Below are 18,000 nucleotides of genomic sequence, written 5' to 3'. Positions count from 1 at the left end.
AAAATTAAAAAATGCTTATTAATATATTTGTATTATTATAACATATAAGAATAACATATGAATTTGTATATTTACAAATTAATTAATTCCTGTAGTGAAAGAGAGGAGGTTTTTTTTATAAATCCATGTACCAAATAGATCTATTTTAATACTAATATTGTGAATTACTTTGCCACTAATAACATCAAAGGAAGCCAATTCACTGTTGTGGTTTTCGATAAATATTAGATCACATTTGTGGCCCATTCTCATTGGACTAAATTCTGATGAAAAGGGTTCAAGTGTGAAAAGTTTCACCCAAGATTCTTTCACACCAATTTCACCCAAAATAGATATTTCAATGCAATTATTCTTAGCAAAAGAGGAAATCAGAGTAACAGATTTGTTGAGCACTACCAAACTTCTGATAGGGATATCATCATTTTTTTGCAGCCAAACAATTGATGTGGTTTGAAACGTTTCAGTGCTGAGATTAAATGACACAAGTACCTCTTTTCCATTCTTATCTCCACCCCGCCAGTGGCATACTCCATTTAAGTACGTTACATAACCTTCACCAAAACCTCCTTTTTCAGTCATTTCAAGATTAAGTTTCTTCCAACAATTACTTTTTAGACTATAAATTTGCCAAATTGTTAGAACAGGCTCTTCTACAAAAGTATGACCATGAATATAATATACACATTGAATCACTTTATAATCATCATTCACATTATCATAACCAAATCCATGAATACTTATTTGCCGATCAAAGCCGGGCTCATCATCAGTAATACCCGGAGGAATAATTTTACGCTGGTCGGTCTTGGGGTTCCAAAGTCCTATTTTTACATCAAGACCTTCTTCTTCATAGTGACATATGATACCATTAACACAGTCTAAAACTTTATAAAAACCATTGTCTTCAAACAAACTTGGCAAAACTAACGTAACTATGTTTTCGTACCTTTCTCCAGAAAGCAAATGCACATCATATTCATAGACGTCTCCATCGCTTCTTTCGTCATGAAAATATCTCCATAGAAGGAGAGACGATGAGTGAGTAGTTTTATATTTTAAATTCTCGTAGTACATGCTCTTAAAATTAGAATTCTCAAGTAAATTTAGCCAAGATTTATGCACGCAACTAAATCGCTTCAAAGACTTAACAGGTAATTTTGCTAGAATTTCCAATACAAGATCCTTAGGAATCTGATCGCTATGAGTTGCCATTTGCACTGAAGATGAAGATAGAACAACAGAGGATAGAGTTTTGCGTTTGTGGTGTGCCTCGTAAAATGTAATGAAATATAAATTAGATTCCAACATATAAGTTTAGAAAAATTTTAATGGTATTACATTTTTGTCGCTTTATTTGTTTCTTTCTTAATCAAGATCTCCCATATATAGGACTAAATATCAAACCAATCAAATTGATTGATTGGGAATATATATCACAAACCTAAATAGAATAAAAGGAAAGCCGATCTAAATTGTGAGCACTTGATTTGCAATTACAGACATACATGTATAATTATTACTCATTAAGCTTAGTTTATTGTTAAATAATACTAGATTCTACTAGTTCTAAAAAATAAACAACCTAAGTTAAAAATAATTACTTATCATTAATATTTTGTCTGTACAAAATAGGAAAGTAAATGAATCTTAAAATAGATCTAAAGTTATTGCTATTTGTGCTATATTGTTGGGCAAATAAAATAAAAAATTTTGTAGGTTAAATCAAAATTATGTGATTCGAAAAAACAATAATATTAGGAAAATAATAAAAAATTAGAGCTGAAAATAATTTCATGTCATTAATATTTTGCCTGTACAAAATAGTAAAGTAAAGGAAAAATTATTCTAAAGGACCGTCAGGAAGATTTAATTATTAAAAATGACCTTTAATACTAAAATTATTAAGAAGAACCAAATTTATAAAAAATAAATAAAAAATAATTAAAGATATATTTGTCTCTTTATAGAAAGATTTGGTTCTTCTTCTTAAATATTATCAAAAGATTTAGTCCTTCTTAATAATTTTAATATTAAAGATCCTTTTTAATAATTAAATATTCCTAACGGTCCTTTACAATAATTTTTCCTAAAGTAAATGGATCTTAAAAGAGATCTCAATTTATCATTATTTGTGCTACGTTGTTTGGCAACTAAAATAAAAAAGAATTTTGGAGGTTAACACAAAATGATATGATTTGAAAAAATAGTAATGTTAGAAAGATCATAAAAAATCAGTTCAAACTTGTTTTATTTAACATTCATTAATAGTTTTATCATTTTGAATAATAAAGAAATATAAAAGTAAATTTTTATCATTTTGCGCTACTACCAAAAGATTTCAGAGAGGAATCAAAATGAGAGAATACAAGATGAAAAAATGTTATATTCAACTCAAAACTTTAAACGTCAAGTTAATACGTCTCTTATCTTATATACTTTTCACTTATTCATATTTTTTTAAGACTAATTCCTTATACTCCTCACACTTGCAACCCTAACAATAATTTAATGATAAAATAATTAAAAAAATAAGATGTAGAAAGATATATGATTATCCAATTTTTAAAGATGTAGAAAAGCATTGAATCAAACATGTAGAAAGTGGACGGACAAGGAAGAGAGAAGACTATGCCATTTGAATTATAATAACGGCATAATCTTTCCTCCTCACTTAGAAATCTCAGGTTATTTGAATCTCATTCCTAACTTTGAAAAAAAAAAGAAAAAAAAAATTTTAAAAATAAACTTAATTATACAATAAGAGGATACATTTAAAGAATAACTTAATTATAAAGTATTCCTAAATATCAACCAACTTTGGTTAAATTTAAAAATCCAAATTAATAGTGTAGTTAATTAGTGACTAAATAAAAAAATTGACATGTCATAGAGAATAAATTATATGTTAATTGGTTAAAAATTAATTTTTTTTAAATACTAATGTATAGATCTGTGTTTTATACGAGCATGAAAAGAAATTCATAATAAACAAATATATTGCATAGTATAATCGTCTTTTATAGCTTTTTTTATTTTCATTTATATTATGAAATCCAATGAATCATAAGAGTAGCATATTTATAGCTTCTTTTATAGCATATTTTTAAATATCCAAAATTTATTATTTTCTAACACCAAGAGTCATATTTTTTAAAATATGAAACATAATTGACCATTTTAGAATATTAAAATGTAATACAAGTTGACTTATCAAATCAATTTTAACTACTAACATGAATATTAAAATTAGTTTTCATCTTAAAAAGTTTACATATTTTTTTCATATCCGATTTAAGTATATCTTACATTTAAATTTGTATATTTACTAATCAATTAATTTCTTTGATGAAAGAGAGGAGGCTTTCCTTATAAATCCATGTACTAAACATACTTATTTTGATATTAATATTGTGAATTACTTTGCCCGTGATGACATCAAAGAAAGCCAATTCACTGTTGTAGTTTCTGATAAAAAAATATTAGATCACATTTGTCCATTCTCATTGGATGACAAAGTTGTAATGAAAAGGGTTCAAATATGAAAAGTTTCATCCAAGATTTCTTCACACCAACTTCACCCAAAATGGATATTTCAATGCGATTATTCCTAGCAAAAGAGAAAATCAGAGTAGCAGACTCATTGAGCACTGCCAAAGTTCTGATAGGGCTATTATCATTTTCTTGCAGCCAAACAATTGATGTGGTTCGAAATGTTTTGGTACTGAGGTTAAGTGACACAAGTACTTGTTCTTCTTCAAGTCCATTAGTGACATACTCGTTACCATACTCCATTCAAGTATGCTACAGAAGCATCATGTATATATTCCTTCTTAGTCATTTCAAGATCAAGTTTCTTCCAACAATTATTTTGTAGACTATAAATTTTTCAAATTGTTAGAACAAGCTCTTGTAAAAAAAATTGGACCATAAATATAATATACACATTGAATAACTTTATAATTATCATTCACATTATCATAACCAAATCCATGAACACTTACACGCCGATCAAAGCAGCCGGGCTCATCATCAGTAATACCTAGCGGAATAATTTTACACTCGTCAGTTTTGGATTTCAAAGTCTTATTTTTACATTAAGACCATCTTCTTCATAGTGACATATGATACCATTAACACAGTCTATAACTCTATAAAAACCAATTTCTTCAAACAGACTTGGCAAAACTAACGTAACCATGTTTTCATACCTTTCTCCAGAAAGCAAATGCACATCATTTTCATAGACGTTTCCATCACGAAAATATCTCCATAGAAGGAGAAACGATGAATAAGCAGTTTTAGATTTTAAATTCTCGTAGTATATGTTCTTGAAATTAGAATTCTCAAGTAAATTTAGCCAAAACTTATGTACGTAACTAAATCGCTTCAAACTTAACATGTAATTTTGCTAGAATTTTCAATACAAAATCCTTAAGAATCTGATTGCTATAGGTTGCCATTTGCACTAAAGATAAAGATGGAACAATAGAGGATAGGGTCTTGCGCTTGTGATGTGCCTCGTAAAATATAATAAAAAATAAATTAGATTCCTACATACAAATTTAGAAAAATTTCAATGGTATTACATTTTTGTCGTTCTATTTGTTTCTCTCCTAATCAAAATTTCCAATATATAGGACTAAATATCAAACCAATCAAATTGATTGATTGGGAATATATATCACAAACCTAAATAGAATAAAAGGAAAGCCATCTAAATTGTGAGCACTTAAATTGTATTTGCAATTACAAACATAAATGTATAATTATTACTCATTAAACAATACTAGATTCTACTAATTTAAAAATAATAAACAACCTAAGTTAAAAATAATTACTTATCATTATTATTTTGCCTGTACAAAATAGTAAAGTAAATGAATATTAAAATAGATCTCAAGTTATTATTGTTTGTGCTATGTTGTTGGGCAAATAAAATAAAAAAGAATTTTGGAAGTTAAATCAAAATGATATAATTGAAAAAACAGTAATATAAGGAAGATAATAAAAAATTAGAGTTGAAAATAATTCCATGTCATTAATATTTTGCCTGTGCAAAATAGTAAAGTAAATGAATTTTAAAAGAGATCTCAATTTATCATCATTTGTGCTGTGTTGTTTAGTAAACAAAATAAAAAAGAATTTTGGAGGTTAAATCAAAATAATATGATTCGAAAAAATAGTAATATTAGAAAGATAATAAAAAAATTAGTTCAAACTTGTTTTATTTAGCATTCATTAATAATTTCATCATTTTGAATAATAAATAAATATAAAAGTAAATTTTTATCATTTTGCACTGAGTGTTGCGTTATCATAGAGGAATCAAAATGAGAGAATACAAGATGAGAAAATGTCACATCCAACTTAAATCTTTAAGCATCAAGTTAATAGGTTTCTCATCTTATATACTCTTCACTTATTTATATTTTTTTCGACGTAGGACTAATTCCTTATACTCCTCACACTTGCAACTTTAACAATAATTTAATGATAAAATAATTAAGAAAAAGTAGATGTAGAAAGATATATCATTATCCAATTTTTAAATATGCAGAGAAGCATTGAATCAAAGATGCAGAAAATGGACGGATAAGGGAGGCGAAAAAGAGAGAAGACTATATCATTTGAACTATAGTCTAATGGCATAATCTCCCCTCCTCACCTAGAGTTCTCGAATTATTCGAGTCTCACTTCTAACATTGACAAAAAAAGGAGGCGAACAAAAAATTTTAAAGAATAAACTTAATTATACAATAAGGGTATACGTTTAAAGAATAACTTAATTATAAAGTGATCCTAAATATTAACTTTGGTTAAATTTGAAAAATCCAAATTAATAGTGTAGTTAGTGACTAAATAAAAAATTAACATGTCATAGAGGATAAATTACGTATTAATTGATTAGAAATTATCTTTTTTTTTTAAATACTAGTGTATGGATTTCTGTTTTTTTTTTAACCAAAGATAAGAGACTCGAGCCCGTGACCTCTTAATTGAGTATGGGGAGACTATGCCATTTGAGTTATAACTCATTTACATCTCTGTTTTTTACGAGCATGAAAAGAAATTCATAATAAATATATTGCATGGTATAACTTTTTGTCATGTATAACTGATTAAATTGATGATATATGAATAAAATTAAATAGTTAACTACCATAATATAATTTATGAGCATGCACTACCCAAATTTTCTTACTATTCAATATTTAAAACTAAAATAAAGGAAATTAGCATTAAAGTCCTTGTTGAACATGTAATAGCAACCTAAGCACTCATCTAGAATTTTCACTGGAAGATAAGGGAAACCCTTATTATACTTTTATTTCTAGAAATAGTTCATGCAAAGGAAAGAAGAAAGCTGAAAATAATGTAAAGATTTTTAAGTTACAAATACAACAAACAAATTAAATTAAAGCACGTGCTATCTAGTTGCTCAATAACTAAATTTTTTTAAAGTTTGATAATTGAATTTGTGAACCAAATTTGCTTTTTGGAAGTAGTAGAGGACACTAAATGAGATCTGAACCAGAAGCATTGATGCATATGTCAACTTGGTAGAGCCAGCTATTATGTTCAGAATCCATGTTGCAGTTAATCCCTGGAGTAAAACCTATTTCCTCTTTTATGTCATCTGTAATGCTCTCTATGCTGTAAAATTCATCACCTGGTTCAATCTCTGGAATACATTTTCATCCAATCATTACAATATGTTTTCCCTAATTTAATTAAGGTAAAATGGTAAATTATGTTTAGTAATTATTAACTTGGAGAATATTATACATTACATACACTTAAAAAAACAAAAGAAAATATTTGACTAGAGTATTAAATTTGGCCACAAAAGATTGAGACGGTGATAAAACTGATTATAAAAGATTTAAAAGCAACTTAGTATTCACAAAAGATAACTTCCGTTAGTCGAATCTAACCAAATGTCCATTGATGGATAATGGCGTTAGTGATCGATCCTAGTTGTCTCGTTAGTGTCCAAGATGGCACTCTGACATGACAATTCTATTAAATAAATAGATTAAACAATTTTAAGAAATTAAAAATAAAATAAATCCTAAATCCCCAAATGTGTTGTTGTTATATCCTAAATCACAGCAACCAGATTGAAAAACCCTATTTAACAAATTAGACACCTAACCTGGAGTAGAAAAGAGAATACAAGGTATGGCAAGGCAACGATTGAACCATGTTAGTTCGATGGGGAATAGTAGTGATTCTGGAGCTTCCAATTTCAGAAGGAAGGATGTGATGAAAGTTGATGGCAAATGTAATTGTGGACTCAATGTGATGTTGTTGGAATCTGGCACTATGAACAATCCTGGGAGATGGTTCATCTGTTGTCCTCTACGGGCGGTATGCATTAAGTCTGAATTTTTTTAATGGCTTTTGAGTTTCTGTGAGTTACATTGAAGAAATTTATGTATTTGTACACAAAGGACTGTCAATATTTTGTCTGGGTTGATGATATTGAAGGTGGTTGGTGGGTTTGTCCAGAACACTAATGGGGGCAAAAAAAGATGAGGTTGAAGCTACTACTCAACTGAGAGAATTCAGAGGAAGCGATAATAATGAGGCAAAGAAGAAGATTGTGACGAAGATGGGGAAGCTTAAAGCAGAAATTCAATATATGAAAGTGTGGCTTGTTATGCTTTCTCTGGGTTTGTTAGTGTGTTTCATCATGAACATTTTGTTAGTGTTTAGGGTGAAGTAAGAGCTCTGTTAGAAGATGATAATGGTTTAGGGTTGAATCTGTCTTCTCTTTGAGTCGTGTAGTTATTGATATTTGTATGAAATGAGAATGAAAACTTTGACAATTATAGTCACGTTTGTTTTAAAATTAGACATATGTGACCAGTTTTTTTTTAAAATATGATACATATAACCATTTTTAATTAAAAAAAGAGGAGTGCTACACATACAAGTTATTTTTGTTTACAAGTTGGGCCTAACACACGCGTTACAAAGAAGAAGCAAAAGAAGAAGAAGAAGAAGTTGGGTCTAACACGCGTGAATATAAATGACTTGTATGATTTGTATGGAAAATTGATCTCTCTTTGCCTTCGATCTCCTTTTGTTTTTTTTATTTTCATAGTTTCTGAAATCAAGCTTTGAAATTGTTTTGAAGATGATGAAACTTCAGAAATACACCCGAACGATTAGAAAAATACACCCAAACGATTATAGAAATACATCTAAAGGATTATAGAAATATACCCAAAGGATTTAAGAAATATACCCAAAGGATTTAAGAAATACACCAATATAGGGAGAGACAGTATATTTCTTCTTGAAATCAATACACCCAAAGAATTATAGAAATACACCCAAAGGATTACAAAAATACGCCAAAAAATTTAAGAAATACACCCAAAATTTGTTGAAGTACACCTTATGCATAATTCAGAACTCTTTCTCTTTTTCCTCCTCATCTTCTGTTGCTGCTTCTTCTTCAAAAACGATTTCACAGAGCTTGATGTCAAAAAACAATGGAAACCGAGAATAACGAAGAAAGAAAACAAAAAGAAAAGCACGTAAATGAAGAAGAAGAAGAGGAAGAGGAAGAAGAACGTGTAGCAAAAAGAAGAAGAAGGAGAAAGAGAAGGCAAGAAACGTACCTTGAATAATGTTTCTTCATTTTTTCTGGTGATTTGATGAAGGATAAAGAGAAAACGAAAAGAGGAGAAGAAATTTCAATAAAAAAAAGAGGGAGGAAGAGAAGAAAAAGAGACAAAGAGAAAGAAGAGGAAGAGGAAGAGGAAGAGGAAGAGAAAGAGGAAGCACGGAGAAAGAAGAAGAAGAAAAAGATGCACAAAAAAAACGTAAAACGACGTAAATACAAATGACTTGTATGGAAAATTACTTGTATGTGGAGAATTACTCTTAAAAAAATGACATATATAGACAGAAAGGATGAATCAGTCAATTAGATATCAAAAATAGCACTTGCAATAATATGTAGCCAACATCTAAGAAGACTATTTTAACAATACTAAATCCATTATTCACATTATCTAGTAGCACAACTATGCTGTGTCATAATCCAAGAAAATTACATAATCGAAACCAACACTAAAATTAAAAGTAACAAACATCAAAAGTCTTTTTCAAGGTCTAATGACGATTGTTTAAGTCAGATGCAGAGTTAGATAAAATATTAGAGAGACTAAAAATATTTACGAAATAAAATAAAACTAAAATAAAATTTTAAGGAGAGCTAAACTAAAATTAACGTATAGTTTACATGTAAACATTTAAAATTAGGGAGGACCATTGTCCCCCTTTGTTCCAATGTGGCTCCGCCACTGGTTTAAGTAGCAAAAAAGATAGGAGTGTTCAGTTACATCTATAAATCACCAAAAAAAAAAAAACATAGAAGCAAAGTACAATACTAGAAATCACAAGCATCATCAAGTTAGGGTAGAATTGCTACTACCACTGGAGAATACGTTGATTGAGTTAGGTGTTGGGGCTTTAAAACCAGGAATTGGCCCTCTTACTCCAGTACAGTTGATGTTCCTCCCATGCTCGGATTAGGCATGAACTGCATGAATTTTCTTGTTGTGCCAACACTAGTACCTTGCATTGTCTCTGGGGCCACAGTAGGGAGAGATGGGTTTGTAGACGATGGAGGAGGCCTTAACTGGATATTAGTGAATGTAGGAGGCGACATAATTTGATCTTGGTGACATATTCAATTTGAATAACAACTAGTTAGCACACCTAGAAATTATTAGATCCAATTATCACATTTTGGTTTAAATATGTTAGATGTATTAACTTGTGGGGCAGCAACCTGAGAGCTAAAGTTTCAGCATCTGCACATTCAATCACTCAAAACAAAGAACAATGACCATGGGAACAGAAGAACCAACAATATCAGTAGTAGAAACAGACCAGAAAATAGCAATGACCAAAAACAAAATAGCAATGACGAGCAACAAATTGAGATAATTGAAAGGGAGGGGCCAAGTGTTACTATATAGAAATTATCCTAAAAGGTGATGATAGGAAAAAAATATTATTCGCAAAAAATAAAATTTTTAGATTCTATTTTTAAATTTATGAATCTCAAGGGAGTACAAAAGAGACTAATATGCAAACATCTCTCTACCAATTTTTTGCATATTGCATCTATCCCAAAGCAGCAAAGCAATTTAGAAAACTTTCAATTACCAAAAAGAAACTGAAGCAAACTATCATCTTTTCACAAATTTTAGTACTACTTGGCTACTTGCTCCCATATTTTCTATGATGATATACTAACATATTTAAACTTGGAAACCATAGAATGGAAAAAGGGCTAAACATTCACAACTAGTAATATGTTTTGGAAAATTGTTTATAAGGATCAAGATTGGTGATTCACTACACAACTTATATAACAGTTTCCATAAAGTTTGTAATCGTATAACTATAAAACTGATAGAGATGTTGCCACAAATTTCAATTGAGAAGTGCTAGATATGCATTTTAATGGCATATATATTGGTTTGTAGTGACCTATTCCTAAAAAGCAAAAATATTTAACAAAATTAAATACCTCTTGTCTAGTATATCCAATCAGTTTAAAGGATTTTAAATCCCAAAACTTCACTATTTTGTTCGTTGACCCTACAAAATCATTTGTGATATTAAAAAGCATAAGAATAAATGTGTAGATTGATAGAGAGTTCTCATCTTTTAGGTATCATGTCATAATTAAATGAACCAAGATTGGAGAAAATAAATATACGTATAAATGCCAAGATACATCCCATAATTTTCATTTTAATCCATTTTCACATTGGTTCTAAAACTACCAAATTCATTGTTTCTTTTTTAATTCCCCCTCCCCCTTTTTTGGAGGAAAAAAGAAGATACTTCTGAAATCTTTGACACCAGAAACAAAAATATATCTTGACGAAAGTAAGTTGATGACATCTCATGTATTTGGAGCAACACCTCTTTTACTCTCTTAGAAAGAAGGTGTAATGATGATGATTGGATCTGATATCATCTTCTCCATTGGATTCGATTTCATGGAACCAAGATGTATCAAAATCCATGAGCAAGGATGGCTTAATTAGTTGCAACGGTTGAACAATGTTCTCCTCATTTCCCATGTCTAGATACTCAAGAACATGTTTCACATATTTGAAATTGAAATCAATGTCTTCATCATCTGATTCAATGATCATGTGCCTTTTGTTGTTGCATTTGTGTTATTTAGTAATTCAATCTCCAATTCATCCATGCTAGAGTCCTTTGTATTTAGTTCTCTACCTGCTAACATTTGGAAAAAGCAAAATTGGATTATATTAAAAGAGAGAAATGAATATTAGCTACAATGTTGTTGTATTTGAGTATTTGACAAAGAAAAAATAGGATAATTTACTGAATAAAAAAAAAATCACTTTTGAAATGTATCTATATCTTATTTTTTCTTGGGAACATGCAACTCAAAGAGTACTACACTAATCTAATTATCTAATGCATATAAACATAAGAGTAAATAATCCTTTCTAACCATAAAAGATGGAAGCGCTGACAATACTGGCCATGACTAATTTAAATATACTTTATAACCATGAAAAATTTATTTCGTTTGACATTTCTAACCAAACATTAATTTGTAAGATGCACTGTTAGTTTGGCCTCCCACGTGGCATTTACTAATCCAATGTGTTAATATACTATTTTAATTTGAAAATAAAATAATAATTCACTTTTGTCCTTAGCGATACTCTTGGGTTCCAAAGCTGAAACACAAAAGAGGTTCGTGAGCAGAGAAGAAACATCTGAAGGATTACTGTGTGTTCATAACACACGTAGCGAAAGAAAAGAAGGTAATCCTAAAGATCTATTTTGTGCTTAAATTTTATTCAAATAAACAATATATAGATCATATCTAAATACTTGTGTACGCTAGTAAAAATCACTTTCTCCTTCGATGGTACGAAGGTGCTATGCGTATCCACACCGAGACCAACCTTTGCTGTTAACTCTTTGACCAATGGACATCTGATCTAAATTGAGAAACCTCTTGCAACTCTTTGCACATCATAAAATTCTTCTCCAAGAATCAGGCTCACATACGTTTATATGTGTAGAGGTAAAGGAATAAAACCCTTGTGTTTTATTCTCCTCTGTATCTCCTCTACTCTTGGCATTCACATATATATATAGTATGAAATTTGTTAATGATTTTAAATTTGAATCTCAATTCAAATTTGAATCGTATCTTACTATTTTAAACTTGAATCTTTCAAATTTATGAATCATATCATAACTCAATTTGAAACAGAATTAGTTAGGATCTCATCCTAATTTAGAATTCAAATTTAGAAATAGAATAACTAATTATTCTCTCATTTAATATTCTCAATTATCATGTTATTATTATATTCTTGGTACTAGCAAAAAATATAATAATATTCTATTTTGAATTAATATAATTATTTATTTGATCAAATCAAAATAAGATTAGAACACTCGTTAGTGTGTGACCCCATAGGTTCAATACTAGTAGTAAATTAGTCATACTAAATTTACTAATCAAGGTTGGTGTTCATGCCCTGGGTCGAGCTGTACGATCCGGGCTGATTAAGAGACAAGTCGACCGACCTCTTCAGGTACGGAGTCCCCGACCTCTTATCGAAGAGTTCGGCCAAATCACCACAGAAGCCCAAAGCAGACCCAAACAAAGGAACACAGCCCAATCTAAAGGCGGTTCCCCTAAAAAAAGATAAGATGACTTCACTCAAAGATAAGATAAAGATAACTATCTTATCTCTAGAAAGGTCACTCCATACTATTATAAATACACTGGAGCACCCAGGTATAACTCATACTCTGATTCTACTAAAAACCTGCCTAAAGCCCGTGCTAACTTAAGCATTGGAGTCTCTTGCAGGTACCACCCCCTCCGGTGACAAAGGATCAGCAGCACCATCAAGTCCAACAAGTCGGACACATCAGCTCCGACCACCACCACAGATCTCGTCCGAGATCGACCTACAATTTCAGGTAACCCTCAGAATATTGGCGCCGTTGCCGGGGAACCTGGAAGTCATCCCATCATCATGGCGGACAACCTTGACAACGACCACGATTCTGATCTGGAGAACAGGACACCGCATAAGAACGCGAACACCACACCAAAAGATATATCTCAATCAAATAAAGAAAAGAATTCGCCAAATAAAGAAATCATGGAGGCACTTCAAGCTCAACAAGATCGTCTTTGGTGGGCGTTGAACGCCCAGTGAAGGCTTCTTCACTGGCGTTCAATGCCTTCCCATTCTCCTCCCATTCGGCCTCAACCTCTATAGTTATGGCTTTGCACTCTTTTCTAAGATTAACCTCAGTATTACTAGGGAGAGTGTGAGGAGGGATCTCATGGATCCTCTTGCTCAGTTGACCAACTTGTACCTCCAAGTTTCTAATGGAGGACCTTGTTTCATTAATGAAACTATGAGTGGTCTTAGTGAGGCTGAAAACCGTAATGGCTAAGTCAAAAAGGCTTTGCTTAAAGGTCTCCATATTTCCTTGAGAAGATGGGAATAGTGGTCTGTTGGTGAACCTATTTTGGTTCCTGCCACCTTAATTGAAACCATGCTGAGGTTTTTGTTGATCCTTCCATGAAAGGTTAGGATGATTCCTCTATGAAGGGTTGTAAGTGTTTCCATAGGCTTCTCCCATGTAATTCACCTCCTCCATGGTGGGTTGATCAGGATCATAAGCTTCTTCTTCAAGAGAAGCTTCCTGATTACTACCAACTGCAGTTTGCATCCCAATGAGATGTTGTGAGATCATATTGACCTGTTGGGTCAAGATCTTATTCTGAGCCAAGATGGCATTCAGAGTCTCAACTTCATGAACTCCTTTCTTCTGAGGGGTTCCATGATTTACAGGATTCCTCTCAGAGGTATACATGAATTGGTTATTTGCAATCATCTCAATGAGCTCTCCTGCTTTTGCAGCGTTTTCTTCAAGTGGAAAGATCCACCTGCAGGGCTGTCCAATGAAATTTTGGACATCTCAGACAAACCATCATAGAACACGCCTATGATGGACCACTCTGAGAGCATGTCTGGAGGACATCTCCTGATCAGCTGCTTGTATCTTTTTCGAACTTCATAGAGGGATTCACCTACTCTTTGTCTAAAGGGTTGAACTTTCACTCTAATCTTGCTCATGCTTTAAGGAGGAAAGAATTCATCAAGAAAAGCATTAACTAGCTTTTTCCAAGAGTCAAGACTCTCTTTAGGCTGGGCATCCAACCAGTTTTTAGCTCTGTCTCTTACTGCAAAGGAAAAGAGCATCAGCTTGTAAATCTCTGGATTTACTCCATTAGTCTTTACAGTATCACAAATCTGTAAGAACTCAGCTAAGAACTGATATGGATCTTCCATTAGAAGTCGATGGAATTTGCAGTTTTGCTGTAGAAGAGAGACTAATTGAGGCTTAAGCTCAAAATTGTTAGCTCCAATGGCAGGTACAGCAATGCTTTTGCCATAAAAGTCACAGGTAGGCATGGTGAAGTCACCAAGGACCTTTCTGAGCTCCTCTTGTGGTTCGGCCATGTCTCTGTGTTCTTGTTCAAAACTTTTTGAAAGATCTCTTCTGGAGTGTTGTGCTTTAGCTTGTTGTAAACGCCTCCTTAGAGTCTTCTCAGGTTCAGGATCAAGAGTCAAGAGGAGTTCTTTATCCCTGTTCCTGGTCATAAACAAGAAGAAAGAAAAAAGAAAGAAGAAGAGACCACGCCAATAGGCAAGAAGCTCCTTCTTAAAGTTAGAAGTAGAAGAAAGAAGAAAAAGGAAAGAAATAAAAGAAGTAAAAGAAAAATACCTTGAATATAGTAGATAAGAGTAAATAAGAGAAGATAGAAGGAAAGGAAATCACAAGAAAGCTTTTTGTGCCAATTGGCAAGAAGCTCCAAGTGAGATGTGAAGAAGAAAGGAAAGAGGATAAAGAATTGTAGGCAAAGAGTTGAAGAAAGTAGAGTTGAATGAATAGAGATAAGAAGAGAAGAAGTATAAATAGAATAAGTAAATAAGAATTAAAATATTTTTATTTTTATTTTATTTATTTAATTATTTTCGAAAATTAGTTAATTAATTTAAAAAGAATTTAAAATTTAAATGTTAAATTTTCGAAAATAGAAGAGAGAGAAGGAGAATTAATTTTCGAAAATTTAGAGAGAGAAGGGAGTTAGTTAGGTGGTTTTGCAAAAGATGAGAGAGAAGATAAGATATTAATTAAGAAAAGATTTTTAATTTAAAAATAAAATAGAAGATAAGATAAGAAAATATTTGAAATTAAAATTTAAGATTAGAAAAAAATAATATGATAAGATTTGAAAAAGATAAGATTTTTTTGAAAAAGATATGATTTTTATTTTTGAAAAATTTTGATTTTTGAAAACTTGACAACTAAAATATGATAAGATAAAATTTTAAAATCAAAAGTTGAATTTTATAAAAAATAATTCGAAAATTATGTTAAAAATTAGTTAGAAAAGATATTTTTTATTTTTTGAATTTTATGATGAAAGTGAAAAATATAAAAAAGACACAAGATTTAAATTTTTTAGATCTAGCGCCCCTTTATTTTTGAAAATTTGGAGGGAAACACAAAGAGACACCAAACTTAAAAATTCTAAGATCAAAACATATGCAAGACTCAAGAACACTTTGAATACTAAAAAGAACATAAAGAACAAAAATTAAAGACTCAAAGAAATCAAGAACATGAAAAAGAACACCAAACTTAAAATTTTTAGAAAACCAAGACACAATTGTCAAAAAACACAAGAAAATAAACAAGAAAACACTAAACAAAAAATTGAAACGAGAATTAAACAAAGAAAAATTATTTTTGAAAAGTTTTTGAAAGAAGGACTTAAAGACAATTCAGAGGATGCCAAAAATAAACTATATGGAAAATATTTTTTTAAAAAATTTCAAAATTTTTGTAATTGAAGAGCATGAACAGGCAGGATTCAAAAACCAAGAACATGAATTAAACAAAGAAACTATTTTTGAAAATTTTTAGAAAATAGGATTCAAGAAAAACGTGTAACTCAAGAAGAACAAATACAAAAGACTCAAATTAAGAACACAAATTAAACAAAGATAAGAAAAATATTTTTAAAAAAACTTTTGAAATTTTCGAAAATTGAGTAGAAGAAAACAACATAAAAGACTCAAATAAAATAAAATAAAATAAAGTACTAGAGCAAGACAATCCGCCAGTTTGTCCAAACTCAACAATCCCCGACAACAGCGCCAAAAACTTGGTAGCACGATTCCCCACACCTTCGTACTATTGTACCAACAAGTGCATTGGGTCATCCAAGTAATACCTGAGCGAGTCAGGGTCGATCCCACGAGGATTGTTGGCTTGAAGCAAGCTATGGTTATCTTACAGGTCTTAATCAGGTAGATCATAAGGTTGTTGGATTTTTATAACAGGGTGCTGATACTTTAAAGATAGAGTTGAGGATTGGAATTGCTTTGCCTTTTTGAATTATCTCTGGTACTACTGCTCTCCTTACTTGTGAGTGATTTCTTCAATGACAGGTTGTATATGATTGACACTGGTTTGAGCAGCTGCCAATACTCCTCCAGATCTGAACCCCAGGTTTACTGTGGATCCATCTCTACTTGAGGGTGAAGCACGTACAGTCCATTCTCCTTTATGATCCTACTCAAAACGCCACAGATAAGGTTGGATCTTCCGAATCAGAGAATGCTGCATTTGGGTTCTAGCCTCTACCACAGAGACCCTAATCTCCCCGGAAATCGGCTAAACTGATGTCTCGAGAAGTCCCCAACGAAGTCACGGATTAGCCGTCTGAGAGATGTATATTCAAGTTGTTGTTCGTCACTGTCCGGTGAAAGACGCGTTATGCATCCAAGTAGACGCGTGTCAGGCACGTTTGTCTAAATGTGATGAACAGAGCTAATTGGTTAGATCATCTTAGAATTAATCACGCACGGATCGAAGAGAAATAGTAGTACTTTTATTAATTTATAGGACTCAGCAGGGCTCCTCCCCTCAACTTAGGAGGTTTAGAGACTCATACTGAAGTAAAAATACAATAGAAAAACGAAAATACAGCAGACCTCCCTCAACGAAAGGAGTAAAAGGTTCGAAGAACTCCTGAATTACATAAACATTAACCCTTAAATACGAAACAGATAACTAGTAAGGGTAAAACAGTCTATTTAGTGCTAAAATTCACTTCTGGGACCCACTTGGTGAGTGTTTGGGCTGAGATTTAGGGAGATCCACATGCTATGAGGCTCCTAGGGCGTGAAACGCTGGCTAGGAGGTCCTCTCTAGGCCTTTGGACACTAGGCTCTGCTCTTTGGGCGCTGGACGCCTGGATGGGGGCAAGAAGCTGGCATTGGACGTCAGTTTTGGGCCTTCTAATTCGAAGCAAAGTATAGACTATTATATATTGTTGGAAAGCTCTGGAAGTGAGCTTTTCAGAGCCGTTGAGAACGCTCCATTTGAAATTCTATAACTCCAGAAAAGCTCTTTCGAATGCAGGCAGATCAGATCTAGACAACATCTGCAGTGCTTTCTCTGTCTCTAAATCAGATTTCTGCTCCAACTCCTCAATTTTAGCCAGAAAATACTTAAAATTGTCCAAAAACACAAAAACTCATAGTAGAATAAAAAACTGTGATTTTAACACTAAAACCAATAAAAATTTAGTAAAAGCTAAATAAAAACTACTAAAAACTATATGAAAGTGATGCCAAAAAGCGTATAAAATATCCGCTCATCAAACACTCTTACTGAATTAAATTTTTGATTGAAATTACGAATCTCAAGAAATCGAAAGTGAAAGTTTTTGAAAAGTTCACGGTTTCTTTCTTTTCTCTCTCGGTTCTATCTCTCTTGTACCACCCAAGAATGAAGCAATGCAATGCTAATTAGGTGCTAATGATCATGATTTATGGAAAATGTTACACATACAAAGGGGTTTAG

At 31.6% G+C, this 18,000-nt stretch overlaps 2 protein-coding genes and 1 long non-coding RNA gene across 3 annotated transcripts; 1 reads left to right on the top strand and 2 right to left on the bottom strand.

Annotated features, from left to right (window-relative positions):
* Positions 79-1,212, bottom strand: LOC107641442 (F-box/kelch-repeat protein At3g23880-like). The gene has a single exon (XM_016344935.1). The coding sequence runs from the start codon at positions 1,210-1,212 to the stop codon at positions 79-81; it is 1,134 nt and encodes a 377-aa protein (XP_016200421.1).
* On the bottom strand, positions 6,296-7,492 carry LOC107642185. The gene is made up of 2 exons (XM_016345489.2): positions 7,157-7,492; positions 6,296-6,682 (listed from the first exon to the last, which is right to left on the bottom strand). Exons 1-2 carry the CDS (start codon positions 7,377-7,379, stop codon positions 6,516-6,518), a joined length of 390 nt encoding a protein of 129 aa, XP_016200975.1. The 5' UTR covers positions 7,380-7,492; the 3' UTR covers positions 6,296-6,515.
* Positions 7,215-7,860, top strand: LOC110262657. Its single transcript, XR_002347547.1, has 2 exons — positions 7,215-7,371; positions 7,492-7,860. It is a non-coding gene; the product is annotated as an uncharacterized LOC110262657 (long non-coding RNA).

Source organism: Arachis ipaensis, chromosome B05, assembly GCF_000816755.2.
Source record: "Arachis ipaensis cultivar K30076 chromosome B05, Araip1.1, whole genome shotgun sequence".
NCBI classification, from domain to species: Eukaryota; Viridiplantae; Streptophyta; class Magnoliopsida; order Fabales; family Fabaceae; genus Arachis; species Arachis ipaensis.
This window is presented reverse-complemented; position numbering and strand designations above follow the sequence as displayed.